At 33.0% G+C, this 17405-nt stretch overlaps 1 protein-coding gene across 3 annotated transcripts in view; it reads left to right on the top strand.

Annotated features, from left to right (window-relative positions):
• Window positions 1–1685: 1685 nt before the first annotated feature.
• Window positions 1686–17405, top strand: part of LOC127736764 (1-phosphatidylinositol 3-phosphate 5-kinase-like) — an 83062-nt gene continuing 67342 nt past the window's right edge. For 2 of the 3 annotated variants that reach the window (XM_052247356.1, XM_052247354.1), the window contains exons 1-6: window positions 1693–1771; window positions 2102–2216; window positions 8710–8894; window positions 9849–9911; window positions 10956–11128; window positions 11990–12179. In XM_052247356.1, coding sequence (XP_052103316.1) covers window positions 8786–8894; window positions 9849–9911; window positions 10956–11128; window positions 11990–12179 — 535 coding nt within the window. In that variant the 5' untranslated portion in view covers window positions 1693–1771; window positions 2102–2216; window positions 8710–8785. Of the gene's footprint in view, window positions 1772–2101; window positions 2217–8709; window positions 8895–9848; window positions 9912–10955; window positions 11129–11989; window positions 12180–17405 lie in introns of all 3 variants that reach the window. The other variant, XM_052247355.1, reaches the window with a different exon arrangement.

The following is a 17405-nucleotide window of genomic DNA, read 5'->3' as shown; positions in this document are numbered from 1 at the left end:
TATACAGAACAATAACATCTCCTGCTGATATTAACATACTACAAGAAGACAAGAAGATCTTTACAAACTTGCAGAATATGGGAAAACCTGGGGCATGGACTTTCACCCACAGAAGTGCAGTGTACAAATACCACCAGACAGGCTCACAAATAAAACACTCATACACGCTTAAGAGACAAGTGCTGGAAAGATCATGAAATACCAAATACCTTGGCAGGGGCGGATCCAGAACATCGATGTCTAGGGGGGGGGGGGGGGGGGGGGGGGTATATGCGATTGTGAGTGGTAGTGGGTTTTTTGGGGGAGGGCAAGAAGCAATATGCGAAACTATTTCAACCAGAATATACCTGTTAAAAAGGTTGAAACGTTATTTACCGTCAAAGGGTCTTATTATTTTTTACAATAGCCATATATTACCCATTATTGACTACTGTTGTACAGTATGGGGTCTTACCACAAACTGTAATCTGGAGAGGATACATAAGCTCCAAAAACGTGCTGCAAGATTAGTTTTATCTGTTTCTTTTGATTTTCCATCAACATTAATGTTTAAAAATCTTGCATGGATGACTATATTTACAAGAATTTTTAAAGCTGTGTTAATATTTAAATGTATGAATGGTCTAGCACCTGAGTATCTATCTATTAAATTTACTGCTTGTACTGATCTTTATAATTATTGTCTCAGGTCGACAACATCAAGACTTCTTCATGTACCAAGACCTTATTCTGAATTTTTAAAAAGAACATTTAAATATTCTGGTCTTATTACCTGGAATAATTTACCAAATAATATTAAAGAAATAAATAATTTAGATACATTTAAGATCAAATGTTCAAACTATTTTCTAACTGTACAGAATGAAGATGCTTGATTCTAATGTATTTTTCTTCTTCTATTGAATGCATATGCATATGTACTTATTCAATATTTAAGCTGCTATGTATAACAGTATTATGTATTTTATTTTGTTTGTATTTTTTTTCTTTTTTCTTTTCTATTTGTATTAATAGTTTTTGAAGGCCTCATGGAAGATTAACATGTAATTGTTAAATGTGTTACCTTCGTTAAATAAAGAATTTTATTATTATTATTATTATGAAGATCTTTACAAACTTGCAGAATATGGGAAAACCTGGGGCATGGACTTTCACCCACAGAAGTGCAGTGTACAAATACCACCAGACAGGCTCACAAACAAAACACTAATACACGCTTAAGAGACAAGTGCTGGAAAGATCAAGAAATATCAAATACCTTGGCAGGGGCGGATCCAGAACCTCAATGTCTAGGGGGGTATATATGCGATTGTGAGTGGTAGTGGGTTTTTTGGGGGAGGGGTCAGATCATCGTTTCTATATTTCTATATCTTTTATATTTTGACCACTCTATTCTGTATTCTTCTGTCAATTGTTCTCTATTCTTTATAATGCATCACCCCTTCACTCTATCTCTATTTTTTTAGTCCCGTTTTTTTTCCTAACCTTGTTTGACTCTATTTTCTATATTAAAAAAACAATGCTATTTAGTACATTAAAATTTAAAATTTACAGACGTTCGATATCTTTAATAAATTTAACAGATTTATTTTGAAATATTCGTAATTTATTTTTAAACTTTTTTCTTGTACCGCGAGCGGATAGAACATTTTCAACCGGAACAGATCTCGATACTATTTTTGTTTGTCGACTTCCTGCATCACATGAAAGGATACACATATCGTAAATATCGACTAAAACCGTGGTTCTGGGGGAAAAGTATATACATTTGGTTGGTATAACATAAACTTTAAGTTGAACCTTACCTTAAAATACTTTTTTACCCTCATTTATGCGCGTGACATTTTTTATCGAACTAGATATGTCCAAAAATGTGTCATAAAAATTAAAAACAACATATCATACCCCTACATGAGAATGGTAACAATAGCCGTGAATAGGTAACAAGAGTAACAAATTAGAATCAAGCAAATGTGGGGTTACAATGGTTGCATTAGTTACAATTATTACATTCACTTTTAATATGAGGCAGACGTTACCTCTAAAAGGGGACAAGTCTGTATACATTATTTTTTTTAATTCAAGCATATTTTAACTTCAGAATCTGTTGAAAAAGAAACAGAAATACGGAAACGTTTCCTTCCGATGTTGGTCCTGTTGTTAGGGATTTTAGTTGTGATGTCATTTTCAATGTAAACAAAGAATGCTATCATCAGGTAACGTTTTTCATATCAAAGAAATATTAAAATAAAATTGTTATTGTACTCCTTCCTATATTTTACTAGACTGATAAATATATATTTTATTCAAAGTCTTGTGACAAACAAGCATGGAAGAAAGAAAAAGATTTCTGTGCAAATGTGGGAAAATAAAAAAGTTTGAAAAAAAAGGTTAACAATATTTTTAGTTCATTAGTAGATTGTTTTTTTTTTATTGATTTTTCTACCGTTATTGGGAATTTCGTCCCCATATTATTATAAATACCTTTTCAAGGGAAATCAGGCAAGCAAATAAGAAGTACATTGAGGGAGTCAGCTCTGATTATAAAGACAACGCTAAGAAATTCTGGTCTTACATCAAGAACAGAGGCCAAGAATGGACAGGAGTTGCACCCTTAAAAATAAAATGGGATTTCTCCAATGTGACAATAAGAGCAAAGCTGACATATTAAATGATCAATTTCAGTCAGTATTTGCCAAAGAAAACCTTAATAACTTCCCAAATAAAGGGAGAAGTCCATATTCCACCATGAAGGATATTAAAATTAGCACTAATAGTTGTTGAAAAATGTTAAACCACATAAAGCCACTGGTCATGCTGGTCCGGATTCAATACCATCTTTTATACTGAAAGCAGCAGTAGACCAACTTGCTCCCGTTCTTACAGTCCTGTATCAAACATCACTGAACACTGGCGACGTCCCATAAGATTGGAGAGATGCAAATGTAGTCCCACTTTTCAAAAAAGACGAAAGGCACTTAGCATCAAACTACAGACCAGTATCTCTTACATCCATCACATGCAAGGTTTTAGAACATATCATACACAGTAACATAATGAACCACTTCGACAGAAATAAAATCCTTACGAATGCACAACATGGTTTCCACAAAAGATGATCTTGCAAATCCCAACTTATTGTAACCATCCACAACATTGCATCAAAATTAAAAAGTAACTGCCAAGTAGATATCATCCTACTAGATTTTGCAAAAGCATTTGACAAGGTGCCTCATCATTGCCTGCTTCACAAGTTGGAATATTACGGTGTCAATCCTAAAACCAACAGATTGATTCCCTCCTTCCCACATAACAGAAAGCAGAGTGTCATACTAGAGGGAGAGCTGTCTCCATACAAGTACCAGTACTCTCTGGTGTACCCCAAGGTACAGTTCTTGGACCATTACTGTTCCTGGCCTACATCAATGACATGCCAGAAACAGCAACAACATCAGAGACCAAATTATTTGCCGATGACAGCCTACTCTATCGAACCATCACCAACCAAACAGAGAGCAACCTTCTTCAGAAAGATTTAACATCACTGGAAGATTGGGAAAATAAATGGCAAATGAGTTTTAACGTCAAAAAGGCATGCTCTGAAATGAAATAGGCAACACCCATATGTACATAGTTTTAATTGTTAAAATATTGCGAATGTTTTAAATGTAAATAGCCAAGAGAGAATTTTCTGTGTTGCCAGACACTGCGCAAAGTTTTTGCCCGGAACCATGTACATTCAAATATTGAATCTGGTTCCTTACTTGGAAGAAGAAGCATGTTCAAGGCAAATGCTGGCCCATGGGTAACAATGGAAACATTGGTTACAAGGGTAGCATTGGTTACAATGGTTACACACACTTTTATCATTTATTACAAATATTTGTTTACATTCCTAAAGTCCAGTTACATCATGTACAAGGTTACAAATGTTACATATATTTGTTTACATTCCTAAAGTCCAGTTACAACATGTCCAAGGTTACAAATGTTACATATATTTGTTTACATTCCTAAAGTCCAGTTACATCATGTACAAGGTTACAAATGTTACATATATTTGTTTACATTCCTAAAGTCCAGTTACAACATGTACAAGGTTACAAATGTTACATATATTTGTTTACATTCCTAAAGTCCAGTTACAACATGTACAAGGTTACAAATGTTACATATATTTGTTTACATTCCTTAAGTCCAGTTACAACATGTACAAGGTTACAAATGTTACATATATTTGTTTACATTCCTAAAGTCCAGTTACAACATGTACAAGGTTACAAATGTTACATATATTTGTTTTCATTCCTAAAGTCCAGTTACAACATGTACAAGGTTACAAATGTTACATATATTTGTTTTCATTCCTAAAGTCCAGTTACAACATGTACAAGGTTACAAATGTTACATATATTTGTTTACATTCCTAAAGTCCAGTTACAACATGTACAAGGTTACAAATGTTACATATATTTGTTTACATTCCTAAAGTCCAGTTACAACATGTACAAGGTTACAAATGTTACATATATTTGTTTACATTCCTAAAGTCCAGTTACAACATGTACAAGGTTACAAATGTTACATATATTTGTTTACATTCCTAAAGTCCAGTTACATCATGTACAAGGTTACAAATGTTACATATATTTGTTTACATTCCTAAAGTCCAGTTACAACATGTACAAGGTTACAAATGTTACATATATTTGTTTACATTCCTTAAGTCCAGTTACATCATGTACAAGGTTACAAATGTTACATATATTTGTTTACATTCCTAAAGTCCAGTTACAACATGTACAAGGTTACAAATGTTACATATATTTGTTTACATTCCTTAAGTCCAGTTACAACATGTACAAGGTTACAAATGTTACATATATTTGTTTACATTCCTAAAGTCCAGTTACATCATGTACAAGGTTACAAATGTTACATATATTTGTTTACATTCCTAAAGTCCAGTTACAACATGTACAAGGTTACAAATGTTACATATATTTGTTTACATTCCTAAAGTCCAGTTACATCATGTACAAGGTTACAAATGTTACATATATTTGTTTACATTCCTAAAGTCCAGTTACAACATGTACAAGGTTACAAATGTTACATATATTTGTTTACATTCCTAAAGTCCAGTTACAACATGTACAAGGTTACAAATGTTACATATATTTGTTTACATTCCTAAAGTCCAGTTACAACATGTACAAGGTTACAAATGTTACATATATTTGTTTACATTCCTAAAGTCCAGTTACATCATGTACAAGGTTACAAATGTTACAACATGTACAAGGTTACAAATGTTACATATATTTGAATTCTTAGATAATATTATACTATCTATTTGTGAACCAGTCAAACTTTAAACAAAACCATATATTAAAAAAAGCAAAAAATTCTCTAACGATAAAATTTAAAGAAATTTGGGTAGCTAGTTTAGAAAGCAATTCTGGGAAGAGTACCAATATACAGTCGGGCAATACATTAAGAACTTACAGAAATTTTTTAAATATTTTTATGTTTGAACCATATTCAAGAGTATATTTAAAAAAAGACAGGCAAATAATTACAAGATTTAGAACTAGCTGTCATGACCTTGAAATTGAAAGAGGGAGGTATATTGGTATAAAAGCTGAAGACAGAAAGTGTAAACTATGTACATTTAAGAAAGCAGTTGAAGATGAATTACATTTTCTTTTAAAATGTCCTGTTCTGAAAAATACCAGATCTCAACATCTGTCTATTTTAAATTGTAAATTCAAAATGTTTTCAAAGTTATCTGATGAGATGAATATGTAACTTCAAACTTATCTGAATTATTGCACTCCATTTTTTAAGAAAATATCAATGTAATTGAAAAATTGAAAAAATAACAAAAATTGATCAGGAGTTGTCTCCCATAGGCCTAGGTCTATAAATTGGTTAAGAAACGTATTTCTCCAGGTCACAGTGGCTTCCAAATGACTTAATGTTTTGTCAATGGCTTTGTTTAAATGTTGTATGAATTTGGTGAATTGTTTATATCTATTGATGTGAGCTTCCTTTGGATTTTTATAAATTTTATATTTTACGTTTCTGAGTTATGGGGTTTTATTCATTAAAAAAGGGGGATTTTCCAGTTTTCGGACTATAACTCAAAAGTGCTTTGAGCAGTTTTCATGAAACTTTGGTGACTGGTTTATTTCTAATTTCTGATATGACATTGAGGAGTTATGGAACTTTATTCTTTGAAACAGAGTCGGGCGTATCATGTGCTCATGGCGCAGCTCTTTATTTACAACTTTCATGCCTTATCTCGACATCAATTTATACGTATACACATGATGGGTTGCAAGTTTGTAAAATAGCATCTGCATCATTTATGAAACAAGTCCAGTTACATGGTTACAATGGTTAAACTAAAGTAACACTTGGTTAAACATTAATTATTAACACTGGGTTACACTTTGAATAAAAATCTGGAAATTTCTGGGTTACATAGGTTACAATGGTTACTTTCAATTTAAATATTTATTATAATAGATATAAAAAGATGTGGTATGAGTGCCAATGAGACAACTCTCCATCCAAGTCACAATTTGTAAAAGTAAACCATTATAGGTACTTTTTTATAAACAGGCTTCATTTTCAAGACTAGTTACGTGGTTACAATGGTTACACTATAGTAACACTCGGTTACACTTTAAATAAGAATCTGTAAATTTCTGGGTTACATAGGTTACATTGCATTAAGGCTCGTTGTATTGTTACTGTTGTTAATATGTTCTGAATGGACTTATGATATCATGATTTAAATATCATAGGTAAACTACACTACTGTTGCCTCGAATATATAAAAAAATAACATTATAAGCAATATAACAATAAGTAATTTAATATGCTTGTTATTCCCTCTGATGCATCCCTCAGCTGCATTCAGAGTGAAAAAAACATCAACAACTGAACAACATCACATGAGAAAACACTGATATTTTTTTACCGAACAACCTAACATGAGAAAACACTGATGATTTCTTACTGAACAACCTCACATAAGAAAACACTGATAATTTCTTACTGAACAACCTAACATGAGAAAACACTGATAATTTCTTACTGAACAACCTCACAGGAGAAAACACTAATGATCACTGATGATACTGAACAACCTCACATGAGAAAACACTGATGATTTCTTACTGAACAACCTCACACGAGAAAACACTGATGATTTCTTACTGAACAACCTAACATGAGAAAACAATGATAATTTCTTACTGAACAACCTCACAGGAGAAAACACTAATGATCACTGATGATACTGAACAACCTCACATGAGAAAACACTGATGATTTCTTACTGAACAACCTCACATGAGAAAACATTAATAATTTCTTACCGAACAACCTAACATGAGAAAACACTGATGATTTCTTACTGAACAACCTCACATAAGAAAACACTGATAATTTCTTACTGAACAACCTAACATGAGAAAACACTGATAATTTCTTACTGAACAACCTCACAGGAGAAAACACTAATGATCACTGATGATACTGAACAACCTCACATGAGAAAACACTGATGATTTCTTACTGAACAACCTCACACGAGAAAACACTGATGATTTCTTACTGAACAACCTAACATGAGAAAACAATGATAATTTCTTACTGAACAACCTCACAGGAGAAAACACTAATGATCACTGATGATACTGAACAACCTCACATGAGAAAACACTGATGATTTCTTACTGAACAACCTCACATGAGAAAACATTAATAATTTCTTACTGAACAACCTCACACGAGAAAACACTGATGATTTCTTACTGAACAACCTAACATGAGAAAACACTGATGATTTGTTACTGAACAACCTCACATGAGAAAACACTGATTTCTTACAGAACAACCTCACTTGAGAAAACAATGATGATTTCTTACTGAACAACCTCACTTAAGAAAACACTGATGATTTCTTACTGAACAACCTCACATGAGAAAACACTGATGATTTGTTACTGAACACCTTAACATGAGAAAACACTGATAATTTCTTACTGAACAACCTCGCATGAGAAAACACTGATGATTTGTTACTGAACACCTTAACATGAGAAAACACTGATCATTTCTTACTGAACAACCTCGCATGTGAAAACATTGATAATTTCTTACTGAACAACCAACATAAGAAAACACTGATAATTTCTTACTGAACAACCAACATGAGAAAACACTGATAATTTTTTACTGAACAACCTCACATGAGAAAACACTGATTTCTTACAGAACAACCTCACTTGAGAAAACAATGATGATTTCTTACTGAACAACCTCACTTAAGAAAACACTGATGATTTCTTACTGAACAACCTCACATGAGAAAACACTGATGATTTCTTACTGAACAACCTAACATGAGAAAACACTGATAATTTCTTAATGAACAACCTAACATGAGAAAACACTGATGATTTCTTACTGAACAAAACAACATGAGAAAACACTGATAATTTCTACTGAACAACCTCACATGAGAAAACACTATAATTTCTTACTGAACAACCCAACATGAGAAAACACTGATAATTTCTTACTGAACAACCTCACATGAGAAAACACTGATGATTTCTTACTGAACAACCTCTTATGAGAAAGCATTGATGATTTCTAACTGTAATGTTAAATATCAACCCTTCATTGTAGGTCATTTGTGTGAAACAATGTGAACAGATCATATAAAGAAGATGGAATAGTCAATAAGAGGGGGGAAAGTTATAAAATGTCACAATGGGATGATCCACCAACGACCTTGACATCATTTGGTCCTCTCAGTTCAGACATTTCAGAAGGAGGCAGTCTGTTCACTAGACTTTGGAATAGAAAGAAAAGTAAGCTACTGTTAATTTACAAATGTAACACTATAGATTATTATGCCTTTTATCTTTTTGATATAAATGAAAGAAGATGTGTGGTATATGTCAAGGAGACAGAAACCTAATGACACAAAACAAAAAGATATAATTCTTGAATCTTGAGATGAACATAGGGTCCTCAACATACATCTGTACAACTGTCTATTAACTTACTGTAGTTCATGATTTTAATGGAACTTTATCTGTTTATAAAATATGATTTTATGTCAAGCTTGAAACTTGTGGACCAAACTACCAAAACTTGTTAGGCAAAAGGCTGAAGAATATTACAGTTTATGCATGTTTAAAAACAGCAATACATTGTAATGTGTCTGTCCCTTGCCATAAGCCTGTAGTCCAGTGGTTATCCTTAGTTGCCATATTTAATAATTGTTTTACATTTAATGATTTAAGCCTAAATTAAACTGTTAATTTTCTCTTTTGTATTGTTTTACCTTTTGTTATCCAAAGTCTTTTATAACTGACAATAATGTAAGAGTTTTACCCATCATTGAAGGCCATGTTATAACCTGCAATTGTTAAAATGTTTGACATTAATTCTTCTTGTCTAGTTAAACTAGTAAAACCTTGCCACATGTTCATGTATAAAGTCAGACCCATTGTCAATTGTTGTCATTCCTTTTTCATTATACCCACCTTTGTTCAAGCACTGCTAATGAGTCTTGTGGAGACTGTCAGACAAAATGCATATCTGGAATATACCAGATTGTAGTCCTTGTATATTTGAAGACTTTTTAACCCTTTCTGTCTGTCCATTACACATATATCTGTGTCATTTCTCTCAGTAACTACAAGTCATAGCTTTTTTATATATATAAGGTACCAAGCTTCATATCTGACCATGCAATACCACATGCATGATATGTTTACAGTTCCTTACTATATCTCTCCCCCTTCCTTTTTTCACAGATGGCAGCAGATCAGCATCAAGAGAAGGCTCTACAGAAAGGAAACCTAACACAGCAGACAAAGGTAAGATATTGTATGCTCAACACCACAGACAAAGGTAAAATGTATATCTATTGCCACAGGCAAGCTTAAGGTTAACATACTATATGCCTAACACCACAGATAAGTGTAAGATATTACATACAATACCCATTATACCACAAGTGTAAGATATTACATACAATACCCATTATGCCACAAGTGTAAGATATTACATACAATACCCATTATGCCACAAGTGTAAGATATTACATACAATACCCATTATGCCACAAGTGTAAGATATTACATACAATACCCATTATGCCACAAGTGTAAGATATTACATACAATACCCATTATGCCACAAGTGTAAGATATTACATACAATACCTGTTATGCCACAAGTGTAAGATATTACAGACTCCGATTTTGTTGTAATGATACACTCCTTCAAAAATTGGAGACAGGAATTTTATTGGTTGATGTTATTTGATGTTTATTATCAGAACACAAAGTAGAATATAGCTTTATCAGATCCTGGTGTTATGGAGACAGAATAGCTAACAACATATGAAAACAAATGTAAAATTTCAATACTGTGGTATCAATTTTGATGGATGAAGAAAAAAAAGGTTTTAGGTTTTAGGTTATTGGATTTCATTGTTTCATCATTTCCCCTTGTCAAATGCAGATAGTTATATTTAAACAAGTATTAAAATTTCAGGTTTTCCATTAGTCATGAAATACACAAAGAGTAATAGCACACAAATATCAATAAATCCTCAGCATGTAAAACTCATTGGCCTATTTTGGTGTAGTTTGGCAATTTGTTCACATATTCAGTAAACCAGGGGCCTGGGTGACCGAGTGGTCAAGTAGTTCAACTACTGTTTCACTAGCCTGTCAACACTGAGGTTGTGAGTTTGAGTCCCCCATGTGGCAGATGCATTCATTCAATCAACTCCAATCTTTATTGACTAGTATTGTTAGTTTTCCTACCAAACATTGCTGAAGTGGGGTTAAACACCAATCAATCAATCTATCAATATTCAGTAAACCTCTTAACTCTTTAATTATATTTTTCAGAAGTCCTTTCAACATCTTCTCCTGCTAGCGATGACAAACCTGTAGAAGATAAACCTAGTTTACCTCAAGTTAAGCATGTTGTAAAACCCAGTTTACCTGATGTATATAGTACAGCTACAGCTAGAACCTTGACAGGAGTTCTGAATAGATTGAGTAGTATTGTAAGGACCGGGGTGAGTAATAAATGAGCAGAGAACTAGTATTGTGAGGATAGGGGTAATACATGAGCAGGGAACCAGTATTGTGAGGACCAGGGTGAGTAATAAATGAGAATGGAACTTGTATTGTGAGGTCAGGGTAATTAATGAGCAAGGACCTAGAATAGAAATAAATAGGAACTCTGCATTATAGATTAATTTTTGGTCTGAAGTGAACCTGAAAATCACAGGTTTTACTTGAACCTTTGGTCTAAATTGACCATGAAAATAAGGGCTTTATCTTAAATCCTTGGTCTAAAGAAATGTTCTCACTAGAGCCTGGGATGCTATCTAATGATTTTGTAATAGATTGTGTTAAGAATGTGATGCTGTAAGATGGTTTTTCAAAATACCATGTTTACCAGGATACTGTATGATAGTAATGTGGAGAACTGTGTCTTAATTGAACTGAAAATCAGGGATTCAATCTGAAAGTTAGGTTTTAAGTGACCCTGAAATCAAGAAATAGAACTTTTGGTTTAAAGTTATCCTGAAAATTAAAGGTTTCATATGAACCTTATTTCAAAACAACAATTCTAGTTAATCACATCAAAAAAGTTTAAAAGTATAAAAAGTATCTGATATAAGGAGAACTTTTCTGGAATAAGTGCAGGTTTTTTTGTTATTTTTGTGTGTGAGTTATTCTTCTTATTGATGATGCAGTAATCAGAACTTGCCAAATAAGGATTTCACAAGAATTTGTTTATATAACAAAATTTGGTCTTTCTTTGTTGTTATGACTTTAAAGTTCTTTGTTTCTCGTGTATATTTATATGTATTCTGTGACTATTTTTGTTTCTTGTGTATATTTATATATATTCTGTGACTATTTTGTAGACACCACAAACCTATAAAGATAGTGACTTTAAACAATACTGGATGCCAGATGAGAGCTGTAGAGAATGTTACGATTGTGGCGACAAGTTTACAACATTCAGACGTCGACATCATTGTAGAATTTGTGGACAGATTTTCTGTAGTAAATGTTGTAATCAGGAATTACAAGGCAGGATTATAGGTTATAAAGGTCAGTGTTTCTATGGTTTTACGAATGTTACTATGGTAACAAGTAAACAGACTTCAAACAACAAAATTGAACTATTTTTGTACAGTTAAAGAAAATGAAATCAGTAATTACAAGATAGGATTTTCTGTACAAAGTAACAGTTTCTATGGTTACATATTTTATTGCTATCTAAGTCATCTGATCAAATCTACCCAATAATTTTGTTTCTTTGTGAAATCATTGTAGAGTTTGTGACTGATTTTATGAAGTAAATATTTTAATGCGGAAGTACATCAGAATATAGATGATAATATTTGCAAATAGGTCATCTCTATTATAAATCAAGAGCCTGTCTTGTCAGGCCACACTCTTATACCCCACCTTGCAACGAAGTTGCTTAGGGTATTATTTTTTTTTACCCATCTGTCAGTCCACTAGTCCTGTTCTTGTCATGGTAACTTTTTTCTATGTCTTTTGATCTTAGAATTTTGGCCTAAATATACTACTGCAAGAGTTTGTCATCACAACTCCTCTAATACTACACAACAGAATTTCATGAAACTTTGTAGATAATAAGGACATACTATGTAGGGGCGTGTTTTATTGGTCTCTTCTGCACATCTCCAGAATGTCTTCTGGTGAAGAGTCCAAAAAAATGAATCTGGACCTCTTCTGGAGATATTCTACGGAAGACCAATAAAACAAAAATTCAATTTACCGTCGAATATAGCAGATTTTTGTTATGTTGGATGACATAAATGAAGTTTACGATGATTTTATAGCAAATTAAGATACGTCCGGTAGACATGACTGTAAAAAAATAACAACAACTTCTGTAACATTTTTTCCCCCAGATGATATTTCATCCGGATAGAATTTTGCTTTACATGCTCTGTTCGTGACATTTTTCTTTGTTCTTTCCTCTAACTCAATTTTGCTAGACAAATCAGGCTTAAACCCCCACTATTTGATTTTTAAGAATAATCCGGCTTAAACTGCACAAAAATTCGTCAATGTTTGTCTCGAATATAATCAAAAAGGACATCTTTTCTATCCAATTTTTTTTAAGTAACCAAACTGGATTATTTTTGTATAAAGCAAAGATATCGGAAAGTTCTCAAAATCATTTTTCTCTGGTGGTCCTTGAAGGAAATCCTCTGAACTATTATTTCTATTGCAAAATTTCGATGGTCAAAACCTTCGGACCACCACTTTTCAAAAATTTTCATTGTATATGGATCTATATGCAAGTATACAATGTATGTGCCTGTCCCAAGTCAGGAGCCTGTAATTCAGTGGTTGTCGTTTGTTTATATGTTACATATTTGTTTTTCGTTCATTTTTTGTACATGAATTAGGCCATTAGTTTTCTCGTTTGAATTGTTTTACATTGTCATTTCGGGGCCTTTTATAGCGGACTGTGCGGTATGGGCTTTGCTCATTGTTGAAGGCCGTACGGTGACCTATAGTTGTTAATTTCTGTGTCATTTGGTCTCTTGTGGAAGTTGTCTCATTGGCAATTATAACACATCTTCTTTTTTATAATAACGTTACCGGACATTTCTCAGACTGTTTTTTTTTTTTTTTTTTTTTAATAAATCAGTTGGTTGTGTACTGATTGATACTTCAGTCTGGGAGAACAAGATTTATTTCAATACTAGTTGTAATTAGCGTTGAACAATCTTCCAGTAATTGCAAATACTCTGATTTCGGTGCTTTGTGTCTATTGTCTTAATGTAAGTTGTTTTTCTTTTGTGTTTCTCGTACCGATCTTTTGAGTTAATCTAATTGTAATTGATTTGTGCAGGTTGTTCTTATATTGTACTGTTACACCACTGTCCCAGCTTCGGGGAGGGTTGAGCGCTCACAAACATGTTCTTGTACTGTTACACCACTGTTCCAGGTTAGGGGGCGGGTTGGACCGGATCCCACTGACATGTTTAACCCCGCCACATTCTGTATGTATGTGCCTGTCCCAAGTCAGGAGCCTGTAATTCAGTGGTTGTCGTTTGTTGCTGTGTTACATATTTGTTTTTCGTTCATTTTGTTGTACATTAATTAGACCGTTAGTTTTCTCGTTTGAATTGTTTTACATTTGTGATTTCGGGGCCTTTTATAGCTGACTATGCGGTATGGGCTTTGCTTATTGTTGAAGGCCGTACGGTGACCTATAGCTGTTAATTGCTGTGTCATTTGGTCTCTTGTGGAGGGTTGTCTCATTGGCAATCTTCGTTTTTATATCAACCCTGCCATATTCTTTGTGTGCCTGTCCCAAGTCAGGAGCCTGTAGTTTAGTGGTTGTCGTTGGTTCATGTCTCGAATCATATTTGATATTTTGTAAATTATTTTGTTATGTATAGTTAGGCCGTTAGTTTTTTCGTTTGAATTGTTTCTCACACTTTTCACGTCGGGCCTTTTATAGACGACTTTTAATACAGTATCGGGTTTTGTCATTGTTGAAGGCCCTAATTACGGTTGCCTATAATTGCTTACATCCACTTCATATTTAAACTCCGGTGGATAGTTGCCTCAATAGCAATCATACATCTCTTCGTTTTTATATTTATATATACCTGACTTTTAAACTCGTGTTTTCCTGAACCGAGTCCTGAACATGCATGACTTTTTGTTCCTGTGCGTTAAAAATTAGCAACAAACAATCAATCAATTTTAACTTGTGTTAAATAAGAAGAAAAACCATTTGATATTTATTCATTTATTGGGGTGGGGGACAGGCGGATTTCATATATGAATATGGTTGCCTGGTAAGTGCCGAAAAATAGGCATAATTAGCGACAGATTAAAAAAGTTAATAATCCCCTCTTCCCTTCCCCATTCTTCTATAAATCTATACATTTAAACTGACCACCACGGAATAGTCCAACTTAGTGTTGAAAGTAGCGATAAACACCAATAAATCAAATCCCTTCCCTAAAATATCAAATAGTCGCCCCTTAACTGTTATTGTCCGTGTAGTTCTTATATTTATCCAGCTTATCGTCCTACAGGGATGTCCTACTAAGACTGTCATACCATTAAAGCGTTTATAACACAGCTCACATTCTAATATATCTGCATTCATCAATTTATTAATGTCATTTAGACTAAACGACGCCATGTTTGTTATGTGCCTCTGCCGTCTAAACTACCTATCAAAAAAGAAGAGGTGGAAGAGAGCCAGAAGATCTTCCCTATGCAAAAAAACAGAAATGGACCTCTTCTGGCTCACTACCGTAGAACAAAAAAACACGCCCTAGATGTGCAGGCCATAATTTTGCCAGCAAAATGACAATTTAAGTCGCGAAAGAATTTTGAAAATCACTAAAACTTGCTGGCTGACTGACACCATAGCGAAGTCACATCGCTATCAAAATCAGGATAAGGGAGACAACTTGTGATTTACAAGTCGCACAGGTAAAACAAAAAAGGCGACTGACAAGGAAAATCAAGATCTTCTAAATGACCTGGGACTAACATGTCATTGATTAAATGAAATAAATACAACAGTGACTTTGAACATCCTCAGATTTAACATTCAAAACTATTAAAACAGGAAATTTTCATCTTAGGATGTTGCATAATCACTCAGCAGATTTTTACATTTTTATTTATTACGACTTTTACGAGTCGATCAATAGTGCTACTCGGTAGGTTAAGGGGTGGGAATTAAAGAGTGATTTTTTTATTCATCGAATAATAAAAATTGAAATATAAAAGGTAGAAAGATAGCTAATGGATAATGTGATTGCAAATGTAAGACACATGGACAGCTGTGATCAGCACAGGGCTTCCAAAACGGTCATATATTCCGGACTTGACCGAAACTTTCATAAAAAGTTCGGCTGCTCAGAGCCTCAAACGGTTAAATAGAATTGGTTTGCCACTTTTTGTTATTCAAGGCATTTTCATAAAACGGTCATTTCAATTTTTACCAACTATCAATCGATAAAAATGTCCGTTTGGGCATTTTAGTTTATAATTGTGGCAATCTATTTCACAAAGATATTTCGGTCATAATTGGGTTTAATAAAACAGATGCAGCATATTTCAGATACTTTGAAGTGTCTCAGTTAGTCTTATCCTCTGGGTACATAAATGTACGGCTTGGTCTTTAGCTTGTGTACATCAATAAAAAGTAGAAAAAAACATGTTTTCTTTTATTTAAATAACAACTAGCTGTCAAACAATTATCCCTTCAATAAGTTATATTGAAGCCATAAATCATTCACTGATTACAGGTTTGTTACCTTTGATGAGGTGTCCTTAGCTTGTCTTTATCAATAGAATTAATGATGCATAACAATGTACATAAAGGTGATCAGGTAAACGAGGTCAAACATGTAAGCGTGTACGGAACAACATCCTATTTAATTACGCTTTATAGATATTATTTTAAATGAGCATTCAGTTTAAAAAAGTATCCTGATATTTAAAAGTTATTCTTCAAATAAGGATATTTATAAATGAATAAGTATGATATATATTATTTTATTTAACACTGTACATCGTGTTAAATACTGGGATACTCTAAAGGGAAAAATTTATTGAAATATATAGGAAAAACACAGAGAATAGCTTCGCTTGGGTATACCAAGCTGAGTTGTCCAATAAATAAGGGTGCGTTCTCTATTCTTGTTTTCATATTAAAAACTGTTTTTATATTTGAAATGCTTACATAAATTATCATGTTGTTATTCATTAAATTATTTATCAACTGAGTATGTTTTTATTTATTCTTTATTTTCTAAATCAGGTTGGGAAATTGTACAAAGAAAAATGTTATCACTGTTCAGTAGATTTTACACGGTTTAAAACAATATCCTTCATTGGGCCTCCTCAATGTTATCTATAAATAACGCATCAGTTGTAAAAGTCACGTGGTCAGGTAACCAATACACAAAAAGGAAAGTATCACGTGTATTGATGATCAAGTTGTACTGCAATTAAAGCCAACATCAACAGTTTCAAATAAGATGGCCTTAATTTACAAAGTGTTAAGTACTCATAGAGAGAAGATAGATTATATAAACAGAAACATAAACATGAGAACAGTCAGGTACTGAAGCTGATTGATGCAATGATGGTTACTGTATTACGATACACAGAAAAATGACACAATACCGAGGATAATATTTTATTTATTTTTAGAATGAAGAAAACAAAACAGTTATAAATAATTTTATTGCATATAACACTACTAATTTTTAGACACATATATCAATTTATGCATCCTCTCAGTTACATTTA

This window comes from Mytilus californianus, unplaced genomic scaffold (assembly GCF_021869535.1).
Source record: "Mytilus californianus isolate M0D057914Y unplaced genomic scaffold, xbMytCali1.0.p SCAF_36, whole genome shotgun sequence".
NCBI lineage: Eukaryota > Metazoa > Mollusca > Bivalvia > Mytilida > Mytilidae > Mytilus > Mytilus californianus.
Note: the sequence above shows the minus strand (reverse complement) of the source record. Positions and strands in the feature narration are given on the sequence as shown.